General features: G+C 38.2%; 3 protein-coding genes across 7 annotated transcripts; all 3 read right to left on the reverse strand.

Moving 5' to 3' along the window:
• On the reverse strand, nucleotides 4,614-6,109 carry LOC109947017 (proline-rich protein 4-like). The gene is made up of 2 exons (XM_020556299.1): nucleotides 5,896-6,109; nucleotides 4,614-5,416 (listed from the first exon to the last, which is right to left on the reverse strand). The coding sequence occupies exons 1-2, from the start codon at nucleotides 6,026-6,028 to the stop codon at nucleotides 4,905-4,907; spliced, it is 645 nt and encodes a 214-aa protein (XP_020411888.1). The 5' UTR covers nucleotides 6,029-6,109; the 3' UTR covers nucleotides 4,614-4,904.
• LOC18786059 (shewanella-like protein phosphatase 2) lies at nucleotides 15,755-20,087 on the reverse strand. Of its 5 annotated transcripts, none has more exons than XR_002270291.1 (3): nucleotides 18,585-20,087; nucleotides 17,378-17,464; nucleotides 15,755-16,104 (listed from the first exon to the last, which is right to left on the reverse strand). XR_002270291.1 is itself a non-coding variant. In XM_020557917.1 (2 exons), the coding sequence occupies exon 1, from the start codon at nucleotides 19,840-19,842 to the stop codon at nucleotides 18,589-18,591; it is 1,254 nt and encodes a 417-aa protein (XP_020413506.1). In that variant the 5' UTR covers nucleotides 19,843-20,083; the 3' UTR covers nucleotides 15,755-16,104; nucleotides 18,581-18,588. The 5 variants fall into 5 exon arrangements, 1 of the variants encoding a protein (XP_020413506.1); XR_002270289.1 differs by having other exon boundaries at nucleotides 17,378-17,592; nucleotides 18,581-20,087; XR_002270290.1 differs by having other exon boundaries at nucleotides 17,378-17,613; nucleotides 18,581-20,087.
• Nucleotides 22,183-24,010, reverse strand: LOC109947466. Its single transcript, XM_020557585.1, has 2 exons — nucleotides 23,814-24,010; nucleotides 22,183-23,741 (listed from the first exon to the last, which is right to left on the reverse strand). Exon 2 carries the CDS (start codon nucleotides 23,283-23,285, stop codon nucleotides 22,446-22,448), a length of 840 nt encoding a protein of 279 aa, XP_020413174.1. The 5' UTR covers nucleotides 23,286-23,741; nucleotides 23,814-24,010; the 3' UTR covers nucleotides 22,183-22,445.

The raw sequence follows: 24,562 nt of genomic DNA on the forward strand, positions 1-24,562 counted from the left end.
AAGGTGGTGTGGTATTTTCCCCCAATTCCAAGGTTTAAAAGGATGTTTCAATCACATGAGACAGCTAAGAGTTTGACTTGGTGGCATGCTGCTAGAAAATCAATTGACGGTCAGATGTCTCATCCGGCGGATTCCCCATCTTGGAAACTTCTTGATGATAAATGGCCTGAGTTTGGTAATGAGCCGAGAAACTTGAGATTGGCTCTTTCATCTGATGGATTCAATCCCCACAGTTCTCTAAGTAGCAGATATAGTTGTTGGCCGGTTATCTTAGTTACATATAATCTCCCTCCATGGCTGTGCATGAAACGAAAGTTCATGATGTTAACCTTATTGATTTCCGGTCCTAAACAACCCGGAAATGATATAGACGTCTACTTGGAGCCTTTGATTGATGATTTAAAATCCTTGTGGGTTGGGATTAGAGGAGTGTATGATGCACATAATGGAGAATACTTTACACTCAGAGCTGCATTAATGTGGACAATTAATGATTTCCCCGCCTATGGAAACTTATCTGGTTGTGTTGTTAAAGGATATAAAGCTTGTCCAATATGCGGCGATGATACACCTAGTCACAGGTTGAAAAATGGCCACAAAATTTGTTACATTGGGCATAGAAAATGGTTACCAATCAATCATCCATATAGGAGGCAACGTGCAGCTTTTAATGGGAAACCTGAATATGGCATACCTCCAGAGCCATTAACCGGAGAAGAAGTGCTGCATATGGTTGAAAATGGTGACAGAGTTTGTTGGAAGAAGAAATCAATATTCTTTGATCTCGAGTATTGGAAATACCTTCCTGTGAGGCATGCCCTAGATGTTATGCACATTGAGAAGAATGTTTGCGATAGTATCATTGGTACATTGCTGGAGATCCCTGGAAAAAATAAAGATGGGATTGCTGCTCGATTAGATTTATTGAACATGGGGGTCAAAACTGATTTGCAACCCGAGTATGGAGAAAGACGTACTCGTTTGCCTCCTGGGCCTTGGAATTTGTCAAGAGCAGAGAAGAGAGAGGTTTGCAATTCTTTCTATGGTATGAAGGCCCCTGAAGGTTATTCTTCAAATATTAAAAATCTTGTATCTGTACAAGATTCAAGACTTCTTGGCCTTAAATCACATGATTGTCATACCTTAATGCAACAATTGCTCCCTGTGGCAATTCGTTCTGTTTTGGAGAAGCCTGCAAGGTATGCAATAACTCGTTTGTGCTTCTTCTTCAATGCTATATGTGCAAAGACTGTTGATGTTTCCAAGCTAGATAAGTTGGAAGAAGATGTAGTAGTTACTCTGTGTTTGCTTGAGAAGTACTTTCCCCCTTCATTCTTTGATATCATGGTTCATCTAGTAGTACATCTTGTCAGAGAAGTTCGTCTATGTGGGCCAGTATATTTTAGGTGGATGTATCCGTTTGAAAGATATATGAAAGTGCTGAAGGGGTATGTTCAGAATCGTACTCGTCCCGAAGGTTGCATTGCTGAGCGGTATATAGCTGAAGAAGCGGTAGAGTTTTGTACTCAGCATTTATCTGATGTTAGTACAGTTGGAGTGCCTTCAAGCCAAAAGATGGGAGTTTCAAAGCCATTATCAGGTTGCACAGTGAGCGTAGTTGATCAGGACCTGTTGAATCAAGCACATCTATATGTCTTGGAGAATACGGAGGAAGTCCTACCTTATATCGAGTACGTATGAGTTTTATTCTTTAAGTTTCCATTTAAAATTATTTCTTATGTTTATCTTATATATTTGGGACCGTAATGCTTGAATTTTTCGTGTCATGTAGGCAACATATGATCCACATCAAGACTGCTTATCCAAAATTTAGAAAGAGAACAAAGTGGCTGCAGGATAAGCACAATAGCACTTTCATTCAATGGCTACGCTTCAAGGTATATGTTGTTGAATAACGTATTTCTCTTTTAATTTTCTTCTTATTTATATGTTAGGATGAATTAAGATATGATTAATTTGCAGGTTCAAAGTGAAGTTGAGGAAGACAATCATGGCGTATCAGAAAATTTAAGGTGGCTAGCAGCTGGTCCAAACATGTCAGTGCCATTATATAGGAGCTATCTTATTAAAGGTATTAAATTCAATATCAAGGCACAAGATGATGTGCGGACAACTCAAAATAGTGGAGTTTATTTACTTGCACATACCATGCAAGTTGCTAGTGCCAAGGATAAAAACCCAATTCTCTCAAATATGGGTTTCTATGGTGTCATTCAAGAAATTTGGGACCTTGACTACCAAAAGTTTACAATCCCAGTCTTTAGGTGTGATTGGATAGATAGTTCTGGTCTTGTAGTCGACGAACTTGGATTTACCCTTGTAGATTTGAGTAAAATTGGACATAGGAATGACCAATTTGTTTTGGCTTCTCAAGTCAAACAAATATTTTTTGTTGACGACCCGATGCATCGTGGTTGGTCGGTAGTGTTATCAATGCCTAGTAGAGAATATAATGATGTTATTGGTGATGAAGTATTAGGTGATGTGATAATTGAGTGTGAGCCATTTACTAGAGGGATGCCAAATGTTGACACATTTGATGAACTGGTAGGTGAGTTAGGCGGTCAAAATATTCGAGATGGGTGTGAAGATATATGGATTGAATGATGCTTATGTAATTGGCAGTGTATGACATTAATTTTGTAATATATTGTAATGTGATTTCTTCACTTTCTACGTTCAAATAAAACACGACGTTATTGTGAATCAGCATATTTACCGACGTCTTAAAGCAACGTAACAATGAAGAACCACGACGCTATTGTGAAGCAATTATTCAGGATATCACGTCGGTGAAGGATAAAGAACCGCCATGTAATTCAAAATAACACGACTCCAATCCCATAATACCGACGTCTAAAAAACGAGATATATAATCTGAACGTTAAAAAATACGACGTCATCATACATTTTCCACGTCGCAAGTTCTTTTATAAACGAAGAGGAACGAAATTAATTCCGACGGAAATTCATTATAACCGCCGTCTAATAACAATTAAACGACGTTATTTGTAATACGGCTCCCATCATAATCTACGCCGTCTATATGTTCTGTAATACGGCTCTCATTTATTTGGAACCGACGTTGTTTAGACGTTCAACGTCGTCTATATTATTAAGTGCGTCGTGAGTAATGAATACATATAAATACAACGTCGACTATATAAATGTATACGTCGTAAATAATGACACTGACAACTATTTCCACGTCATCTTTTTTAGAAAAATCGAAGTGGAAAATTTATTTCACGACGGTTTTTTGTAAATAAGAGACGTTGTAGAACTTTAGCAGACTAAACACGTCTGTTTTTATTGTTTTCCGACGTTGTTGTATTTAACAACGTCTAATATTTATGGTCGTTGTTTGTTTCTGAAAATAGGACGTATAAATTTTTTAATACGACTCTCATATATTTGTAACTGACGTTGTTTAGTTTTTCAACGTCTACTATAGAAACACATACGTCGTAAATAATGACACTGACAACTATTTCCACGTCATCTTTTATCGAAAAATCGAAGTGGAAAATTAATTGTACGACGGTTGTGTTTATATGTGCGACGTAGTAGGTATCAATAACGTCGTCTTCTAATGTATTTAAAGACGTCATATTTTTTATTGTCGTGAAAATTATAATTAACGTCGGCGTATTTTTATTGTCGTCGTTGTATGTCTATCTTGCGGCTTTGTTCTCTTAATATGTGTCATATTTTCCCTTTTTAACGACGGTGTTTTTAGAGAATTGGTCGTCTATTATCATCCTCGATTGCTTTTTTTAGATCTTTTTGCAGTACAAAGACGTCGTTTTGTATTTTTTGATGACGTTGTATTGTTTAACAACGACGGTTATTTAGCGTCGTGGTTTTTGAGGGAAAAGATGACGGTGGATTCCACGACCATTGAAAAACCAAATACACGACGGTGATTTACCGTCGTCTTTTTGCTTTTTTGTAGTAGTGTTTAGGAGCTTTGTATAAAATTTAAACTTCAATTATGCTCTCTAGTTTAGGGAGTCATAAATGCTATAACTCTTTTTTTATTGGTCCATCTTTATTATAAAATAAAATAAAAAATAGTTAGCATTGAATAAAGGTTCGAAATACTCAATAAATAAAGCAGCATTAAATTATATGGAGCCACTATGAGTCCTTTCTCTCTCCTCAGATTTAGGAGCTCCTAGAGCTCTCCCTATTTTATGAGGTGGATAGGAAGCATAGTTGGAGTTGCATTTTTACAATTCCTCTCTAAAATTTGTCTAAAGAGGTGGTTTAGGGAGCCCATTGTAGATGCTCTAAGGACTTAGAATTAGGGTAATGATTAAACAGGTCAAGGTAATGATTAAACAGGTCCTTCAATAAGTACGTTTAGTGTGGTTCTTTTCCTTTGACAATTCACCATTTTTTTGTTGTCAAAGTTTGGAAGGGGGAGGTGCCATTGGGTTTAAGGTTCGAACTTAAGGTTACTGATCTACAAACAAGTGCTCTTACCATTGAGTTGTGGACCCGTTGGCTTGACAATTCACCATTTGAGTACTAATTATTAATCCAGAAAAAGTCTTATGTGCTGAGGGCTTGAGGTTGATTCTTTGGAATTAATGAAAAATATTTCCTTCAACTGATAAAATGCAAATTTACTATCACACAGTAGCCATATAACAGCAAGAACAAGCAATATTACAATACATGTAGAAATATTACAATGCAAAAGTTGATAGTAAAGTTCCAACTTCCAAGAACAGTCTCTTCTTTCATTGTCATCTTTCTTCTCTCTCTCTCTCTCTCTCTTTCTCGCTCCATGTAGGAATTTATTCTAACCAATGCATAACTTCTATGCTTTCATCCCCTAACAATATGGGCTTAGGTGAAAGAACACTAGGCTAGCTTTAGGGAACCAGAGGAGGGAGTGGCTTCCCAAGGAAAGGATGTGGAGGAAATGTTGGAATGGGTGGAGGAATTGGCTTCTTGAAAATAGGATGGGGAAATGGTTTCTTGTATACTGGAATTGGTGGAGGAAGTGGCTTCTTGAAAATAGGATGGGGAAATGGTTTCTTGTATACGGGAATTGGTGGAGGAAGTGGCTTCTTATAGATTGGAACAGGAGGTAGAGACGGCTTCTTGAATTTCGGAAGGGGATGAAAAAATGGCTTCTTCACAAATGGTTTTCCTTCCACAACTGATACCGGCGGATGACCCGGCTTCTTGAAGGGTGGAATCTTGAAGACTGGAACAGGTGGAGGGAGTGGCTTCTTGAAGATTGGAACTGGTGGTGGAAGTGGCTTCTTGAAGAAGGGCTTTGGTGGAAATGGCTTCTTTACAATGGGAATCTTAGGTAGAGGGTGTTTCTTAAAGACAAACTTCCCTTCTTCATTCAGCTCTGCAGCCTCTGTTTGCAGCTCTTCAATTTGGACATGTGCACAAAGAGATGCAGAAGAATGTTACGTATCAGAAAAACAATTAACAAAAAAAATAACAAACCTAGAGATTTCAGTAAGTAATTCAAAATAACGAGCAATGAAGGGGTCTGTTTTGTAACTTCTGTTATTGTATTGTGCTACATTGCGAGAGCTGTCATGTAGCGTAAGTAGCTTCCTTCTAAAAGAAAATTTGTAGTGTAATCAAGTAGCCTAAAAGAACTATTTGATCACATTAAGACTAATATGTAATTACATACACACACATATAAATATATATATATATATATACACACAGATTTTCTCCTATGCGGACCTCTGGACGTTATTACCGTGTGGAGGCTATGTATTTTCTACTACCTCTCTTTGTTCTCCTCCATGTTTACAATGGTATCCGCAAGGTAATAATGTGCAGGGGTCTCATGAAAGAACTCTATATATATATATATATATTATATCTCACCTGAATAAGCTCTGTCTAGTGCTTGTTCTCCAGCTTCCTCAATAGTCTCTGCATTGCTGTAGCAGAAGCTTACAGCAAACAAGCACAACCAGAGACCCAGAAGGGCCCTTTGGAAAGTAAGACGGGTCTGCATTGAAAAACCCTGCAACACTAAAATGGTATAGAAGTAGTAAATCCAACTTTTACAAGTTGGTTAAGCTGGCTTTGGTGCTTTTTATCAGTTCCAGCGACCTTGTTATTTATAATAAGTTAGATGAACTGTTTAGGAGGCCCTTAATTATTAATTGTGGGATTGATGTCAACTTCATTAAGATTGAAAAGGATCTTAGTACAAAGAGGCAACATGCCCACCGGCTTTGCAGTTCAAATGGTATTTATTTTCATTCACCGACTTTCCACTTCCCTAACTTCTACCAGCATTTTGCTTTCCTGCTTGTTCAAGTTTGTCAAATGGCATTAATGTTGAGTAAGACTAATTGAGCCTTCTGAATATCAAAGGATATGCTACTAACTATGAAGTCACATTTTGGCATTTGGGTACTAATCCCAAGCTTAATTTGTCATGTCACGTTGGGGGAATAATATTTAGTGATCCTTTAGATTGTAATGACATGTCTACTATAACTTGTAATCAAAACAATAAGAATGAATCTGAAGGAGTGAGAGTCGGAATCAGTCATTTCCACGATGATTTTCTTCCAATATTTTATTCACCTAATTGATATATGACAGTGACATACTAGTATCTTGTTGGAAATACAGTTTTTTTTTTCTCTTAAGAAATAAAAGAAATTAAAAATATGCTTAAATATACAAACAAAATTTTATAACTTATTCTGATGTCCATAGCATATATACTCAGTAAAAAAAAAATTACTACCATTACTTGTTTCCTTATATTGCAGGACTTCAGATAAAGCCAATGATCTGTAACTCTTTCAACTCTTAAGCAATATTAATAATGTATGTTGATTTTCTTGAGCTACCAAATATAATCTAGACGTCTAAGCGTCCAGGTTCTCTCAAATTGCTCATTAAAATTTTTATCAAATAGTGTGTGGGAAAATATGACAAGGAGGTGTGAATGGAAGCATTCTTATTTTGATACTATACCCTAGGTCCCTAATAAATTAATCATGTTGTCCACCAATTATAACATGTGAACTAGTAACACAATGTTTTGACCAAAAAAAAAAAAAAGAACTAGCAACGCAAGGAGGTGTGATGTAAGGGACACATTGAGAAAATTTTCTTATATATAAGGTACTAGCTACGAGGTTATATTTTTAAGAAATTCTTCGGTATGACGATTATCACTTGAGCTACAAGTCCTTGCATGTTACCAATCTATTTATATTATAACACCTATACCTATTAATTAATACCATACCCTTTTTTTTTAACAATTAATACTATACATGACTTATGAATTATGACATACACTCATATTATAATATATATATATATTTTTTATTTTATTTTTAAGAAATTCTGGAATTGCATTCATAATTCAGCCAAAAAAGCCACTAGTCACAACGGGTCATTACAATAACGAACTAACATCAAAATTAAGACAATTTGGGGCTCCACCACTAACGATCATGCATGATCAAACAAACTCTGGCATAAGCATCCCAATTAAGAGTGCACACTCAGAATAACCAAAAATAGATCAAGCTTGAAAAAACCAAGTCATAACAGTATAAATAAAGACAGGAAATTAGCTACACATCATATCTAGGGTTCCCCCTCAAGGTCAGCCGCTGCAACCATCATTCCTCCTTTGCCAACGATAAGTGTAGTCATCGCCTCTCCTTCTCGACTTACCACTCGCCACGAGCGACTGGTTTTGTCTCTCCCTTATCCACTCGGGCTCATCACAGTTGCTAATGGACTGGTCTCTTGAGATTTTATTGGGTTTGGTCTGGTATCGATTGTGAGCATGGTCGGAGTTAGGGCTCTCTGCCTCGTGTCTCCCTCGCGCCGCCCACATGCTGGTTTCACTGTCTGTGACTCTGGGTCCCTGCCGATGTTTTTCTAAGCGTGCTAGTGTTGTGGTAATTCTTTGAATTTTTGCTCTCCTGTCTTTGTCTTTCTCCTTCGCATGCTGAGGTTTTTTTGTTCGGCTTGGCTCGGTGGTTAGAGTGGAAATTCTGGTCTCTAATATGGTTGTATTAAGCTAGAACGTGTGGGGGCGGTAACCGTCATACGTTCCGTGTTCTTAGAAACCTCTTACAGTACAAAACACCATATATTGTTTTCCTTACTGAGACTCGTATGACTGTTGTCCAGATGGGGGGATTGGTCCAAAAACTTGGTGTGGTTGGAGTCCTCTATGTTCCCCGTGAAGGGTTCTTTGGTGGTCTCTGTATTCTTTGGAAGCCTAGTTTATAGGTTGTGTTGCTCTCATCCTTTTCGGGACATATTGAGGCTCGGGTTACCTTTCCTAATTCCTTTGTTACACGAATTACCAGGTTCTATGGTCATCCTGACCCTACTCGACGGATTCATTTTTGGAAGTTTCTTTGTCGTTTGAGTCAGGTGGATATTGGTCCATGGATGTGTTGCGGTGACTTCAATGAGATTATGTCTAAGGACGGAAAAAAAATAGCCTTTGCCTCCCCTCCGTCGGTCAAATCGAATATTTTCAACTGGTAATTGACGCCTGTAATCTGTTATCATTTAATTTTGTGGGTTGTCCTTTTACCTGGACGAACAACCTCAAAGATAACGTCAATGTTCAAGCGCGATTAGATAGAGGCTTTAGTAATTTAACCTTGTTTCAGCAGTAAGACAATTTCACCATCTACCATCTTTCAGCATATTCTTCTGACCATTACCCAATTTTTCTCCTCCCCAACGTATGGCCTGGTGTTGATGTTTGGAGTTGTCGGAATCCACGTCGTTCCAGTTTGAGGAACAATGGACAACTGAAAAAGTCAAAAACTCAGTCATATGAATTCCAAAATTCAGTCTCTGCGTACCTCTCTGGCTTCCTTTCAAACTATTGCCCCCTCTTAATGTTAGAATTCTCAGTTTGTATGTGTATTTTCAGATTAGGAAGAGGTGCTCATTCTAGAGCATTTTGCTAGAGAGAGTGAAGAGAAAAATAGGAATGCACTGTTCTATTGAATTCAGCAAATTCTGCAGCACACATAGTGTGACTGACAGAGAGAGAAGTGTGATTCTCTCTAACAGAATTACAGCTGTCACCCTATTAGGTGATTACACATGTCATACCAAATCTAAGCTAGAGAATCCACCTAGACTATGATCTAATGGTTCTCATTACATCATTTAAATAGACTTAGCAGGAAAACAAAAAATAGAAGATGACTTCAACTCTAGGAAATCTGCAGAAGGATTATATTTCAACACTCCCTTCTAATCCTTTGGCTGATTTCACTCCAAGCAAGCTTCTCAGCCTTACAAACTGATCCTTAGGCAGAGCCTTAGTCAAAATGTCTGCTATCTGATCTTCTGTCTTGCAGTACACCAGTTCAATTTCTTTTGCTTGAATGGCTTCCCTTATAAAATGAAATTTCCTGCTGATGTGTCTTGTCTTTTGGTGATGAACTGGATTCCTTGCCATTGCAATTGCAGAGGTGTTGTCACATAGAATTGGAGTCCCTTCTACTTGTTCTTCACCAAAATCTTCAAGCATAAATCTGAGCCACTTAGCTTGTGAAGTTGCTTCTGCAGCACTCACATACTCAGCTTCGGCTGTAGATAGAGCAACTGTGTTTTGCTTGATGGAAGCCCAAGATAACATGCCTGAGCCTAGTGTGAAGGCATATCCTGAGGTGCTCCTCATATCATCCTCACTCCCAGCCCAGTCACTGTCACAGTACCCAATTAGAGTAGCTGTTTTCCCCTTTTCAAATTCAATTCCAAAATCCAATGTGCCTTGTATGTATCTCAGCACCCTTTTAGCAGTTCCCATGTGTTCCTTTGAGGGATTGTGCATAAACCTAGCAAGCAAGCTAGATGCAAACATGACATATGGTCTTGTGGCAGTCAGATAAAGCAGACTTCCTACAATCTGTCTGAATTCACTTTCATCTGCTGCTTCACTCCCATCTTCTCTACACAATTTCTCATTCACCACTAATGGAATTGCCACTGACTTGCAGTCTCTCATTCCAAACTTCTCAAGAATTTTCATGGCATATTTCTTTTGATGAATGAAAATATGCTTATTAGTTTGTTCCACTCCCATGCCAAGAAAATGGTGCAACAGACCCAAGTCTGTCATCTCATAGTGTTGCATTATATCTTGTTTAAATTCTTCAAGCATTTTAGGGCAGCTTCCAGTATATATAATGTCATCTACATAAAGTGAGACAATGATAATACCTGAGGTGTCACTTGTTTTGATATAGAGAGTAGCTTCACTTAAGCTCTTCTTAAAACCTGCAGTGTTGAAATAGGCATCTATTTCATCATACCAGGCCCTTGGGGCTTGTTTCAGTCCATATAGAGCCTTGTTCAACCTATACACCTTGGTTTCCTTGCTCTCTTGAACATATCCTTGAGGTTGTTCAACATAAACTTCCTCCTTTAGAATGCCATTGAGAAAGGCAGACTTCACATCCAGTTGAAATAGGTTCCATTCCTTTTGTGCTGCAAGGGCTATCACAGTTCTGATGGTGTCAAGTCTTGCCACAGGGGCAAATGTCTCATTATAGTCAATTCCAGGCTTCTGTGAATAGCCTTTAGCCACAAGCCTAGCTTTATTTTTCTGCACAGTACCATCTAGGTTCAGTTTGACCTTGTAGACCCACTTAACACCAATTACTGGTTTGTTAGATGGTCTGTCAACTAATTTCCAAGTATTGTTCTTCTCAATCGTCTCCAATTCAGCTCCATTGCACATCTCCATGATTCATCCAAATCTGCTTCTTCAAAGCTGTCAGGTTCTACAATGCACATGTTGCATTGTGCCATTATGTCATTAATACTCCTCCACTTGTGAGGTGTGTGATCAAACCTTTGAGTCTCATCAAGCATTTCTTCCCCTTGAGGTGCAATTTCTTCTTCCATCTGCATTTGAGTATCCAAAAACTGAGATTGTTCATCTAATAGCCTCTGTTCAGTTTCTGCAGTACCTTGATTTCCATCTGGCATAGGCATTCTCACATCTGCATTGCTAGGATTCTCCCACTTCCATGAGGCTTCTTCATCAAAATAGACATCCCTAGACAAGATAATCTTTCTAGTCTTAGGATCATAGAGTCTATAGCCTTTTTCACACAATCCATAGCCCACAAAAATGCATTTGTGACTGTTTTCTTCCAACTTGTGTCTCAAAACAGAAGGAATAAGTACATGACATAGGCATCCAAACACTTTCAAGTGTGCAATACCTGGCTTTCTTCCTGTGTAGGCCTCAAATGGTGTCATTTTCTTAAGAGACTTAGAAGGACACCTGTTGAGAAGGTAGACTGCTGTATGGACAGCTTCTGCCCAAAACTCATATGGAAGACTCTTTTCATGTAGCATAGACTTTGCCATCTCAATCACAGTCCTGTTCTTCCTCTCAACAACTCCATTTTGCTGAGGGGAATATGCTACTGTCAGTTGTCTTTGTATTCCAGCCTCACTGCAGTATGCAAGGAATTCATTTGACATGAATTCTCCACCTCTGTCACTTCTAAGTGATTTCACTTTGTGTCCACTCTGCAATTCTGCCATTGCTTTGAACTTCTTGAAACATTCAAAAGCATTAGATTTATTTCTAAGAAAATAAACCCAAGCCATTCTTGTATAATCATCAATGAATAACAGGAAATATCTGTTTTCTGACATTGATGCAATCTGCATTGGACCACAGATGTCAGTGTGAACTAATTCAAATGGAAACTGAGCTCTCCAAGTAGATTCTGCAGGAAATGAGTCTCTATGCTACTTTCCCAGCTTGCAGCCTTCACAAACTGCAAAATCCTTCTCCAGACTAGGCAGTCCATGAACCATGTCTTGATTTGCCAACATCTTGATGCTTTGATCATTAAGATGGCCCAGCCTTTTATGCCAAGTCTGCAAACTGTGAGTCACACTTGCTCTCAGCACCAACTGAGTAGCAGGTACCATTGTGAGAGAGAAACACATATTGCTAGTCATTGGAACCTTAGCTATAGGATTTTGCAGTGACCAATCATCAAAAATTGTCACCATTCCCTCTCCAAATACTAAACAATACCCATGTTCCATCATCTGACCAACACTGAGCAAGTTCTCTTCTAAACCAGGCACCAACATCACTTCTTGAATGTGTTTTCTGCCTGTCTTGGTTTCTATCACAAGTGTACCTTTTCCTGCAACTTGAATTGTCTCTCCAGTCCCCATTTTCACCTTGGAAGTTACATCCCTTCGAATATCTATCAGTAGCCTTTCATCTCCAGTCATGTGGTTACTACAGCCACTGTCCACATACCAAGAATTGTTCAATTTCACATCTGTCACAGCATTGCATGCATAAAACAATGTTCCAGTTTCTTCAACCTGATTGGCATAATTCACTTTCTGCACAGGTTGGTTTCCATGGCAATCTCTAACCATGTGACCAAACTTTCCACATCCTCTGCATTTTGGTTTTCCTTCAAACCAGCACTTGCCATAGTGCAGTTTTTCACAGTGCTTGCAGGGTGTTTTAGTTCCTTCATTTGATGCATTTGGTTTGGAATTAGAGTTGGACTTGTTATTCCAATTCTTCCCATTTTCCTTCCAGTTCTTTTGAGACTTGTTACCTCCAGAAGAACTTCCATTCTTAGAGCTTTTACTCTCTATGTTTAGGCTAGTAAAAGCCTTTTCTGTGGAGTTTTCAGTGTGCCTATCCAATCTGAGCTCAAAGTTCTTGAGAGACGCAACCACTTCTTGAATTTGAAGAGTGTCAAGATTCTTTGAATGCTCAATCACAGAACATATAGAGTCATAAGATCTAGGCAAGCTAATAAGCAATTTCTGCACAACTCTTTCTCTAGGTAACTCTTCACCATAACTTTTCATTTGATTAATTAAATCAAACAGTTTAGCTACATAACCAGAGAATGACTCACTATCCTTCATACGAGTGTATTCAAACTCTCTACGTAAGCCTTGTAGTTTCACACTTCGTACCTGTTTATCGCCTCTAAACTCCTGCTTCAGAATATCCCATGCACCTTTTGAGGTTTCCTCATTCACTATTCTGGGAAAAATTTGGTCTGAGACTGCACCTTGGATCAGTCCAAGTGCACGAGCATCTTTCATCAAAATCTCAGCCGATGTAGACTTCTCTTCTTCAGCAGCTTTAGATCCTTCTTCCTTTCCTTTTTCCTTCATTGGATCTAAAGCATCAAAGCCATTTTCAACCAAATCCCACAGTCCATGAGATTTCAGAATGGTCTTCATTTGAATGCTCCAAAACTCATAGTTTTCTCCATTGAACACTAGTGTACGAAACTCAGAAGAGCTTGATCCTGCCATGTTAGACATCAGACGCAGCTAGAAGGGCTTCGTGAAATTTTGAGTGAGCTCAACGTCAGCTCAGCCAAGCACCAGCTCGAATCTCACAGATTCACGCCCAATAAACAATCGAACTAGGCTCTGAGGCCATGTTAGAATTCTCAGTTTGTATGTGTATTTTCAGATTAGGAAGAGGTGCTCATTCTAGAGCATTTTGCTAGAGAGAGTTAAGAGAAAAATAGGAATGCACTGTTCTATTGAATTCAGCAAATTCTGCAGCACACATAGTGTGACTGACAGAGAGAGAAGTGTGATTCTCTCTAACAGAATTACAGCTGTCACCCTATTAGGTGATTACACATGTCATACCAAATCTAAGCTAGAGAATCCACCTAGACTATGATCTAATGGTTCTCATTACATCATTTAAATAGACTTAGCAGGAAAACAAAAAATAGAAGATGACTTCAGCTCTAGGAAATCTGCAGAAGGATTATATTTCAACACTTAAGCCATTCTCCATAGTAAGAAATTGGTTGCAAATGAGCTCGACAAGTTACTAGAACTCGATGAACTATATTGGCACCAACGTTCTCGTGTCAATTGGATGCAAGCTGGTGACCGTAACACTTCCTATTTTCATAAGATTGACAATCACAGAGCCAAAATTAATTCTATGGCACTGATTTTTTATGCTAATAATGTATTACAGATTTTTGAGCCAAAACCCTGCAACATTAAAATGGTATAAAAGTAGTAAATCCAACTTTTACAAGGTGGTTAAGCTGGCTTTGGTGCTTTTTATCAGTTCCAGCAACCTTGTTATTTATAGAAAGTTAGATGAACTGTTTAGGAGGCTCATGTGCTTCCCTTAATTATTAATTGAGGGATTGATGTGAACTTCATTAAGATTGAACCGCATCTTAGTACAAAGAGGCAACATGCTCACCGGCTTTGCAGTTCAAATGGTATTTATTTTCATTCACTGACTTTCCACTTCCCTAACTTCTACCAGCATTTTGCTTTCCTGCTTGTTCAAGTTTGTCAAATGGCATTAATGTTGAGTAAGACTAATTGAGCCTTTTGAGTATCAAAGGACATGCTACTACTATGAAGTCACATTTTGGCATTTGGGTCATGTCATGTTGGGGGAATAATATTTAGTGATCCTTTAGATAGTAATGACATGTTTACTAACTTGTAATCAAAACAATAAGAATGAACCGAAAGGATTGAGAGTCGGAATCAATCATTCCCACGATGAATTTCTTCCAGTACTTATTCACCTAGTTGATATATGACAGGGACATGCCAGTATCTTGTAGGAAATACAATTTTTTTTCGCTTAAGAAATAAAAGAAATTAAAAATATGCTTAAATATACAAACAAAATTTTGTAACTTATTCTGATGTCCATAGCATATATACTCAGTTTTTTTTAAAAAAAAATTACTACCATTACTCGTTTCCTTATATTGCAGGGCTTGAGATAAAGCCAATGATCTGTACCTCTTTCAACTCTTAAGCAGTAATAATGTATGTTGATTTTCTTGAGCTACCAAACATAATGTAGACGTCTACGCGTAAAGGTTCTCTCAAATTGCTCATTAAAATTTTCATCAAATAGTGTGTGGGAAAATAGAACAAGGAGGTGTGAATGGAATCATTCTGATTTAATTCTAGGGTTAATACCTTTTTGGTCACTGAATTTTGCACAAAAATTCAATTTGGTTACTAAGAAAAAAATTTGGCCAAATTAATCACTGGACTTCTCAAAGTTTACAATTTATAAACATTCCATTATATGTTATCAACCTATTTATATTATAACACGTGCCTCTATTAATTAGTATTATACCTTTTTTTGCGACTTATCAATAATGACACACAGTCTTGTTATAACACGTGTAGTTAGATGCGGAAGATTACATAATAAATCTTAATTGGTGATGCTTTTAGGGAAGTAGCATAGTTAGTGATACTTTAAAATCGAATTATTTCTTCAATATCTATCCAACTGGGCCCCATAATATCCTAGCTTGAGAAAGTTGAGAGACAAATTGAGGAAAAAGAGGTTGGATGCTAAAGCTTCCCAACAATATTCAGAGTCCCCAAAATCTTTCCCGAAGTGTATTTACTCAGTTATGAATGAACAAAAACAATTACTATACACAGTCAAAAACAATTACTTCCATTAGTATTTTCCTTCCAGATGCATTAATAGATATAGCTCTTGCGGGACTTGAGATAAGGCAAGAAAAGTCCGGTTTAACAGCTGTGATAATAAGTCCATAATTCAAGTCTGCACGGTGGTTTGGTTCGCTATCATAACAAAGCTTATGCAAATTCAGTCCCATTGATGCTTATCCCTATTTATACAAGCTCTACGTCGAGAGAGTAATTGCTCACATTCCTGTACTCAAAATTGAAATCTAAATGATAATTATATTCCTCAAATGCATCTTAGAATATAGTTGGATACATAAACCAGAAAAGAGAGAAGATAACTTCTACGATTAGAATGTAGTGAATACTTGGATATATCTTATAAAGCAACTCCATAATCACAGATTCACCATATATCCTTGGGAGGAATTGAAGAAGATGAACAAGTTACAACACCTTCCTGCATTCATTAACCTTCCTGCATTCATTTATTCTTAAAAGTAGCTACTCCATCACATTCGCCATTTGCAACGACGACTCCTCGATGTCAGCCGGCAATGTTTTATCTTCTTTGTTTGACCAAGTATGCTTGTCTGCCATCTGATCAAGAAAGTGGAAAATGGGAAATGGTTATGATGGCTCCTACAATATAGAAGGAAAATAAAAGAGACAAGTGGGTGTATGGACATGCAGACGACTGTCAGCAAAATGCATGTCGAACAAGGAGATGACTGGAGTATGAATCTAGTAACAGTCATGCTGCGATACAAATGGTAAAGGTTCAGTCAACTTAAGACAAAAAATTTACTAACAAAAAACAATCTACAAAGTTGACAATCTGACATTATTAATTGATATTAAAAGCAGAGAATGCATTTCAACTATAACAGAGAAAAAAGCAAGTTCCGGTAGTCATCTCAACAGTATTTACTTAGCCCCTTCTATCCATTAGCAAGGAAGTTCCGACCATGTATTTGAACTTCTCCCAGCACTTATAACTAAAGCCTCCAGGATGGACAACATTGATCCAACAGAGAAGGCCAAAAGAAAGCATATGTTGAGACGAGAAATTATGGTCTCCTATTGATCCACCTATTTGAGTAAATTCATAAAAAAGCATTGTAAATTTGTAACTAAACCAAATCAAAGGCAGGCTTTTTCCAAAGGAACTGTAATTTCAACCATACCTATGTTAGGTTACAATAACTATCAGAGGAATTCTTGAGCTCAATGTTGAGCTCCATCGTACCAAAACTCAAATTATATAACCCCCTCCATAACAATTATCGAATAATTTATAAAACTTAAGGATATGGAACAGCAGTTATTTAAGTTATATTGTACCATGTAACAGACAGGAAATCTGTTTTGAAAAGAATGAAAAAATTAGTATTTACTTTCAGATGTTATGCTTAGTTGGCACTATTTATCCGTCCTTCACTCTAATTTCAGATCTCTTTGTCGGCCTATTTTTCACTTTCGACTTTAGCATCTGTGCAGTTCAAGTAGCTGAACTATAGGATACTTTTATAGATTTGGTGCTCACAGAGGACCCTACTCTCAGGATATTCCAAACTATGCAACAAAACAAGTCAATAACAATATTGAAAGCTTTGAATGATTAAAATATTTAAAAGTCACCCAAATTGAAATAAAAAGTACTACTGCAGGAAAATGAAGGAAACAGAGATTTGACTGCAGGGAAGAATTAATGTATTTGACTGCAGGGAAGAATTAATGTATTTGACTAAAGTGAGGACTATTTGGGTTCAAATTTCAATTTAAAAGGGCATAGCATGAATTGGCATAAACTCAACTCAATGTACTATGGCCCTCATTAGTTCTATACTCTTTTCTTTTTATTTTCTAATACCTGGTGAGCAGGAGTGCTGGCGAGCTTGAGCTTGAGGCAGTTTTTGAAACAAAGGAGGCTAAGAGTGATATTGATAGCTGGAAGAACTGCATAGAAACCCAAATCCCCGTACTTGCATTGTTAGAAAATCAGTTCTCCTGAATCCAACTTTCAATACAGATCATTTTTAAAATGAATCGCAGAGAAATGATGTTCTCCATTGCAATTTCCAGATTCTGATTCAAGAAAAGCAAAAGCTGCAATAAGGCAAACTCTTAAAAATTCCAGCTATTTCAAGACCATGTCTCTGGAAACTGCCTATAAAATTAAAATCAAACACAAAATTGTGTCTAGATCCATTATTTTTAATACATATGCCACCAAAGTTATTCCTTCAAACTATTGGGAAAAATCCAGAGAATATATTACTTGTCCAACAATCGATCCACATATCATTACAATTGTAATGGCGAAACACTTTCAAAGCAGAAAATTATGGGTCTTTCTTAAGATTCCAAATTCTTGATGCCCAAACCTTTATATATGCCTACTTGGCGTCACACTCATAAGTCATTGTGTATTCTACTCGTGGTCATCAGACCATAATCACATCCCTCACTTTTACCAGCATCAATGATCAGAACACAATTGTGGACAAAATCAACTGAAAAGAGTAAGAGCATTCAAGTAAAATCTTCCTTGTCGGGAACAAAACAACAATACATTGATAGTTCTTTTAAAAAAAAAATGAGAATTACTCTTGATAGTTGGTCATTACCAATTTATAATCCAAAATAAATAGCGATCCGAATTCTTATCGTACTACTTCTAATGGTAGCTACTTCTAATGATTCAGGATATGAGTGATCAACAATGCATCAATAAAAGTAGAAACACACTAAAGAGTTTAATAAACAGTCGAAACACGTATAACATGACAAAACAAAACTTGTATACATATATCCCCTGCTTGCAAAAAACATTTTCCAATCTTAGTGAAAGCACTAATGTTTCACGTTGAAAAACAAAAACAGCTACAGAAACACAAATTAAAGAATACCAAAATGTTAGTATTGATCCAATTTCCAGCTTGACTATTGATGATTAAATATTTACACTTCCGGAGCCAGCTGAATAATAGTTTAGAAAATAAAAAGTAAAAAGTCATATATGTTCAGAAGGAGCTCCATTTAAGTAAGACTAGTAAGGTTTAGCATAAAATACCCAAATAGTTAAGCCTTCACTTCCACTTGTTTTGGTCCATGCTCTTGAGGCAAAAATCCAGGCCCTGGCCTCCTCTCACTTTCCACAGAAGATCCATACTTCTTCTTCTCGTACAATGGATTTGAGGTCAAGATCCTCATACCTGAATTCCCATTGATCTCCAAAACTTCAGGCAACCCATTAATACACCCCTTCGACATACCAACATCAATCCGAATTGCTCTCTCTTCGCAAACGCCATTAATCCCAAACTCTTGAATGGTATGACCCATAATCATCTTCTTAGCGCCAGGAATTGTCGATAAAACATGTTCAAGAGCTGAACAATCACACTTCTCCGCAAATTCATGCGAAAAATTCCTCAACCAAACCACGGCATTCCTTCCACGACAATACTCGGGTGCAAATCTGTCCTTCAATCCATGAACCCAATCCCTCACCTCCGCATTGATCTTCTCCAGGCCATAAGAAACGTGTGCGGCCAAAAGCCCGCCATGGACGAAAACCGAATCTCCAACAACCAATACAGTCAAGTTCTTGGCCAGGAACCGGGACGAAATGGGACCATTTGGCCTCAATGCTGCAACTCTAGCCCTAAACCCATCTACAAACTCTTCCTTGACATTCTCAAACCCTAGAGGGACCCCATCAAAGGGATCTTTGGGCTCTTCCAAGCCTTTACAAAGTGATTTCATTCGGTTCCCAATGCAATACCAATCGGCCCAACCCCTAAACTCATCCAAGCCCTTGTGAGTCGCAAACCTGAAATCTCCTTCGACGTTCATGATCTCGTGGTTCCCGTGCATTGTAATCACCGTGCCGCCGCATCTCGCAGCTTCTCGTCTCAATTTCTCGAGATAATAAAGGATTTTGAGCTCGTCGCCGCCACGGTCAAACACGTCGCCGATCTGGACCAAGGTGGACGACCCTCCGACCCATTTACCCGACTCCGGGTCGATCAATTTAGCGAGTCTCAGCGATTCCTTGGTCTTCTCCAAGTCGCCGTGGAGATCGCCTATGGCAATCAAGCGGTCCTGCGGGGGATAATAGGTCTGCAGAGGTGGGGGCGACGGAAGAGGATCGTCGCCGGGGTTGCGGTGGTGAGGGAGGGCATTTTGGTCATTTTGAGGCAAGAGGAAGAGGCCGCCACTGACGGAAAAGTCGACGAAGGTATCGACGAAGGAGGAGAGGAGATTGGGAACGTCTTTGCATGCGCTTGAGGAGGAAGACTCCTTAGCTGGTGGCGCGCGGTCGTCTTCCATTTTTTCCGCGAGCAGTCTTTTCTTTACCGAGTCCAAGTGCAAGATTGGTTTTTATGGTGTATGAAAATGTTTGTGTGAAACTATGAATACTTGTCCCAAAGCTATTGAAATTGCCTACGAACTTCTAGGTAACTTTCCACTTGTATAAAAGAAGAAATTTAGAACAATGTTGACTTAGACTATTAAAAATCATCACATATGCAGTGAACAATTACAAATCATCAATATGTGCTAATGTGAATTTGGCTAATTGTTCAATGCAATGTGTTTGAGGAAAAGAAGAGGTTGCTACCATTCCTCAATTCAGACCTAATAAATTGAATATGTAATAATACCGTGCTTCCTAAGAAATATAGGGTTATTTTGTTCAACTATCCAACTCTGAGCCCAAAGAGGATGTGTTGTGTATACTCTATTTTAATTATTTAGGCCCAATTAAGTTTAATTATCCAATTTCATGAAAGAAGTAAACATAATAATGACCACCAACGTAGTTAGGTCGAGTCCTAAATCTAGTTCTAACACACCAAATAAAATAAAAAATGTATATATTTTTGTTTAATAATGAAAAATATAGGATGAGAGTGGTGTGCCTCCTAGGTCTTGTTTGGTTCACATAAAGCAATTGGTGAGAAATCAATTTTTATGTCTTTTTTTTTTTCTCGATAGATTATAAATGGAATATTAATCAGAAAATTTTATTTATCATGTTTGGTTTGTGCAAAAATTGGAATCAAATTTTGTTTATCTTTCCAATTATACCCCTACATTAGAAATATGCAAAATACTTCTTACAATGAATAGAAAAAATGGAAAATAAATCAAACCCAGAACTCAAATTTTATTCTTATAATAAATATTTTGATGCTCCAATGGAGGAAAAAAGAAGAAGAAAAATAAACATGAATAATGTTGAGTGATTAATGGATATATAATAATACGGTTAAAATAGACCGTCACATCTTTTGTTTGTTGAGAAATCAAATGATGCCTAACTTTGGGTTCTTTTTCTTCAAATTGAAGTCATTGGTCATAAAAACATGTGTAATGAATGCTTGCGTTGGTTTCCCATATAGGGAAAAATGAAACTCAAAGTAGATGGAGGTGTCTTTGTTTCCCATGAGCTATGATAACCTTTTCCACTTGCTAACATTGACAAGTAAATAATTTCTCATTCCCATACCCATTTTTCTTCAAACCAATCACCTCCGAAGTGCCACAACTCAGTTTTCTTTTGATCCATCTGGTGTAAAGCTTCGAGAGAAGTTAGAATGTGTGTGTGTGTGATCAAACATGGTTACGTGAAGACCGAGTGAAAGCATCGTAGCTGAAAAGCCGTCCAAAAAGAAAACAAAACTAAGGAAGCTGATTACCAAATTAATTAAAATATTAAAATATTTATTTAAGATACGAAATAATAAAGCTAACGTCATTCCTATTTTGAAATTCTGTTATCGGTTGTCATCTGGGAGAGACTTGCACATCCCGGGAGAGGGAGAGGGAGAGAGAAATGGCGGCAAATTTTGTGGCAAAGCTTCTTATTGCCGCCGCGGTACTGCTGCCGTTGGTGGTTCTCTGCAGCTTTTCCACCACTCTAACTCTGGAGAGAGCTTTTCCAACAAACCAGAGAGTGGAACTGAGTCAACTCAGAGCTTGAGACCGAGTCCGGAATGGAAGGATGTTGCAGCAGTCCTCTGGTGGTGGCGGTGTCGTCAATTTCCCCATTGGAGGGACCTTCGATCCATACATAGTTGGGTATAATTTCTGCCAAATTCAGTAATTAATCAGTCAATTTCTTAAATTTTTTTTGCTTGCAAATGTGCAAATGTCACATGACATGTTTTGCTAAAATATATACATATAAATTGTTAGTTAGCCCACGTCTTGGTTTTGAATGAGCCATGATTAAACAATATAATATTTATTCATGATATGACATAGTGGAGACAAACAACCTTCTAATTCATTGACTCAAAACCAATAATAGGTCAATTTCTTCTTAGAGATATATTTTTTTACACACAAGCAACCATGATATCATGGAATTTTGAACCTGAGACTTTTTACACACAAGCAACCAAGATATCATGAAATTTTGAACCTGAAACCTCTAATCTGCAAGACAAAGGACCTTTTGCACTGGGCTAGACTCCATTGACGATTTTAGAGAGTAATCTTAAAGGGACATAATCGTATCATTACTTTCTAACATTTTTTCATTTTTTATTATTTTATTTTTTGGATTTTGGATTTTCTTCAATTTTACTTATATTTGACATGGGTTTCAAACTTTCAGATGATTTAATGCAATGTTGCCTTGGTTTCCCATGAGAATGAAAATTGAAACCCAATGCGGAAGGAGGTGTCCCTTGGTTTCCCATGAGCCATGAAACTCTTTCCAAGAGTGAATTTACTACAAGATTTACAAGTACACTTTTGCAAGCACAAAAACACCAGAGAGTTGATTCAAACACGCGCACATAAAACTGAGAAATGAATGAACATGATCCTCATGTATCAAACAGCACTTATATAACGGTAGCAAAAAGATTTACATAACTTCCACTTCAGTCTGTCCTCTGCCATCCAACAAACACTCAAGTCTACCCCCGAGTGCAATCTTTAGCCAAATGCCCCGGCTGCTTGCATTTGAAACAACAGTGGGCCTTCGGTTTTGGACAATCCCTACACAAATGTCCGACCTCACTACAGTTGTAACACTCACTTGTTCTTGTCTGTTGAGCATGCATAGCTGCTCGGCCTTCTTTTTGATTCCCCGTTCTCTGCCTCTTTCCAGTTCCACCTGATGCACACATACATTGAGCTGACGCCTTCCCTTTTCCTCTGTAATCTCTTTGTCTGTTTTGGTGTTGTATGTACAGCTCAATAGTCTTCTCAACTGCGATGGCGCAGTCTACCACTTCAGTCAAGGTTTGGAGTCTCAAGTTAACCACTGAGCTTCTAATGTCATCAACCAATCCCAACTCAAACTTTCGTGCTTTCTGCACCTCAGTCATTGGTTGTGCGAAACGAAGCAACCTCGAAAATTTAGCCTCATAGTCACCCACAGACATAGAGCCCTGCTCAAGACTCAAGAAAGAAGCCTCCAGCCTATCTTTCCCAGGAAAATACTTGGCATAGAAAACCGTCTTGAACCCTTCCCAGTCCATCAGTGATACGTCTTCAGCTCTCTTAACTTCAGCCCACCAATATCGAGCTTTACCTTGCAAGAGAAAAACAGCCAACTCTTTCTTTTCAACCTCAGAGCACTCCATTATTTCGAACAAGGTCTCTATATTACCAAACCACTCATCAGCTTTCATGTAGCTCCTAGTTCCATAAAAAGGTTTTGCACCCAGTTCTCTCAGTTCCCTGACCAACTCAACAAGTCTGGATGAGTCGGCATGTCCCGTAATAGTTGGTAAAATAGGTTCAGGTTCCATATCTGGTATACCGGAAAATCTCAACAACGGCTGTCAAGCCTCATATCAAATTGAGGATCACAACCAGTATAACAACTTTTGTAAAGGGACTTCACCTAAAAAATTACTGGAAGCGACCGGAAAAGCCGTCGGAAAGTCGCGGCTCGAGGGCCGATCTTCACGGTGTCGATCCGGCTTCCACGGTAATACAATGGAGATGGCGTCAGCACGAAAAATGTTCCTTGCAAGGAGAGCAACAAAACCCAACAAACGGTGGCCGTAAACGGCAGGAAAGCTGCTCAAACAGTAACGGGAACTGTGGCAAAGTATTGACTTTCGATCAAGTATTCGCCTTGCATAGTGACTGTCTGGGCTGGGTCTTGGTCGGGATAGGTAGAAGGGAATGAGATGAAAGCTTTGGTTTAAGAATCAGGGCGATCGGAGGTCAGACAAAGACGGAATCACGTCGGAAAGTTCCTAGAATATGTATTTTAGTTTTTGGATTCAATTAGAACATAACAAGTTAAAGCAGTTATTAGAAGTACATACCTGAGTTTGATTTGAGAGTTGAGAAGATTGGATTGCTGTTGTGGTTTCTGCTCTGCTTCCACACAAACACAGAGAGAGAGAGAGAGAAGATAGAGAAGGAGATCTGCAGATTCCCTACTGAGGGAGGAGGGCGCCACCAGTGGGTGGGGGACCGGATTTTGGGGTCGGGCAGGGGGATAAGAAATCGGGGGGGGGGGGGGGGGGGGGTTTGGGTAAAAGGAGGGTGTGGGGGGAAGGATTTTGGGGTTGAAAGGTGTGGCCTGGGGAAAGGGGGGAGAAGAAAATCGGCGGTAGGGGGTGCTGGTTTGGGGATTTTTTTTTTTTTTTTTTCTCTTTGTTTCTTCAATTTTTCCAAAACATAATATTTTAATCAATTTAAAATTTTAAAAAAACAAAAATGTGGAACCCGTAGCATGTAGGCAACTATCAGAAATCAAAACCACATTTTAATAAATTTAAAAATTAGGATATTTAATTGTATAAAAAATAAAAAAAAAGATTAACATGTCTTAAATGTATAACCACAATGTATTAAACTGTAATTAACTCTTTTCGTTTTAACTCCGATTCGCACATAGTACATGCCTACAAAGTCGTGAGAGTGAGCTCTACTAAATGGAGAAAAGAAAACTCCCAAAACTCGTCGGAATCAAAAGTCTGCCTTGTTGCTGGTGGTGGTGAGAGTAGCCAATCTCCCTTTAAAATTTCTTTGGACCCAAAAAAAAAAAAAAAAAAAAAGTCAACCAAAA

This window comes from Prunus persica, chromosome G2, assembly GCF_000346465.2.
Source record: "Prunus persica cultivar Lovell chromosome G2, Prunus_persica_NCBIv2, whole genome shotgun sequence".
NCBI classification, from domain to species: Eukaryota; Viridiplantae; Streptophyta; class Magnoliopsida; order Rosales; family Rosaceae; genus Prunus; species Prunus persica.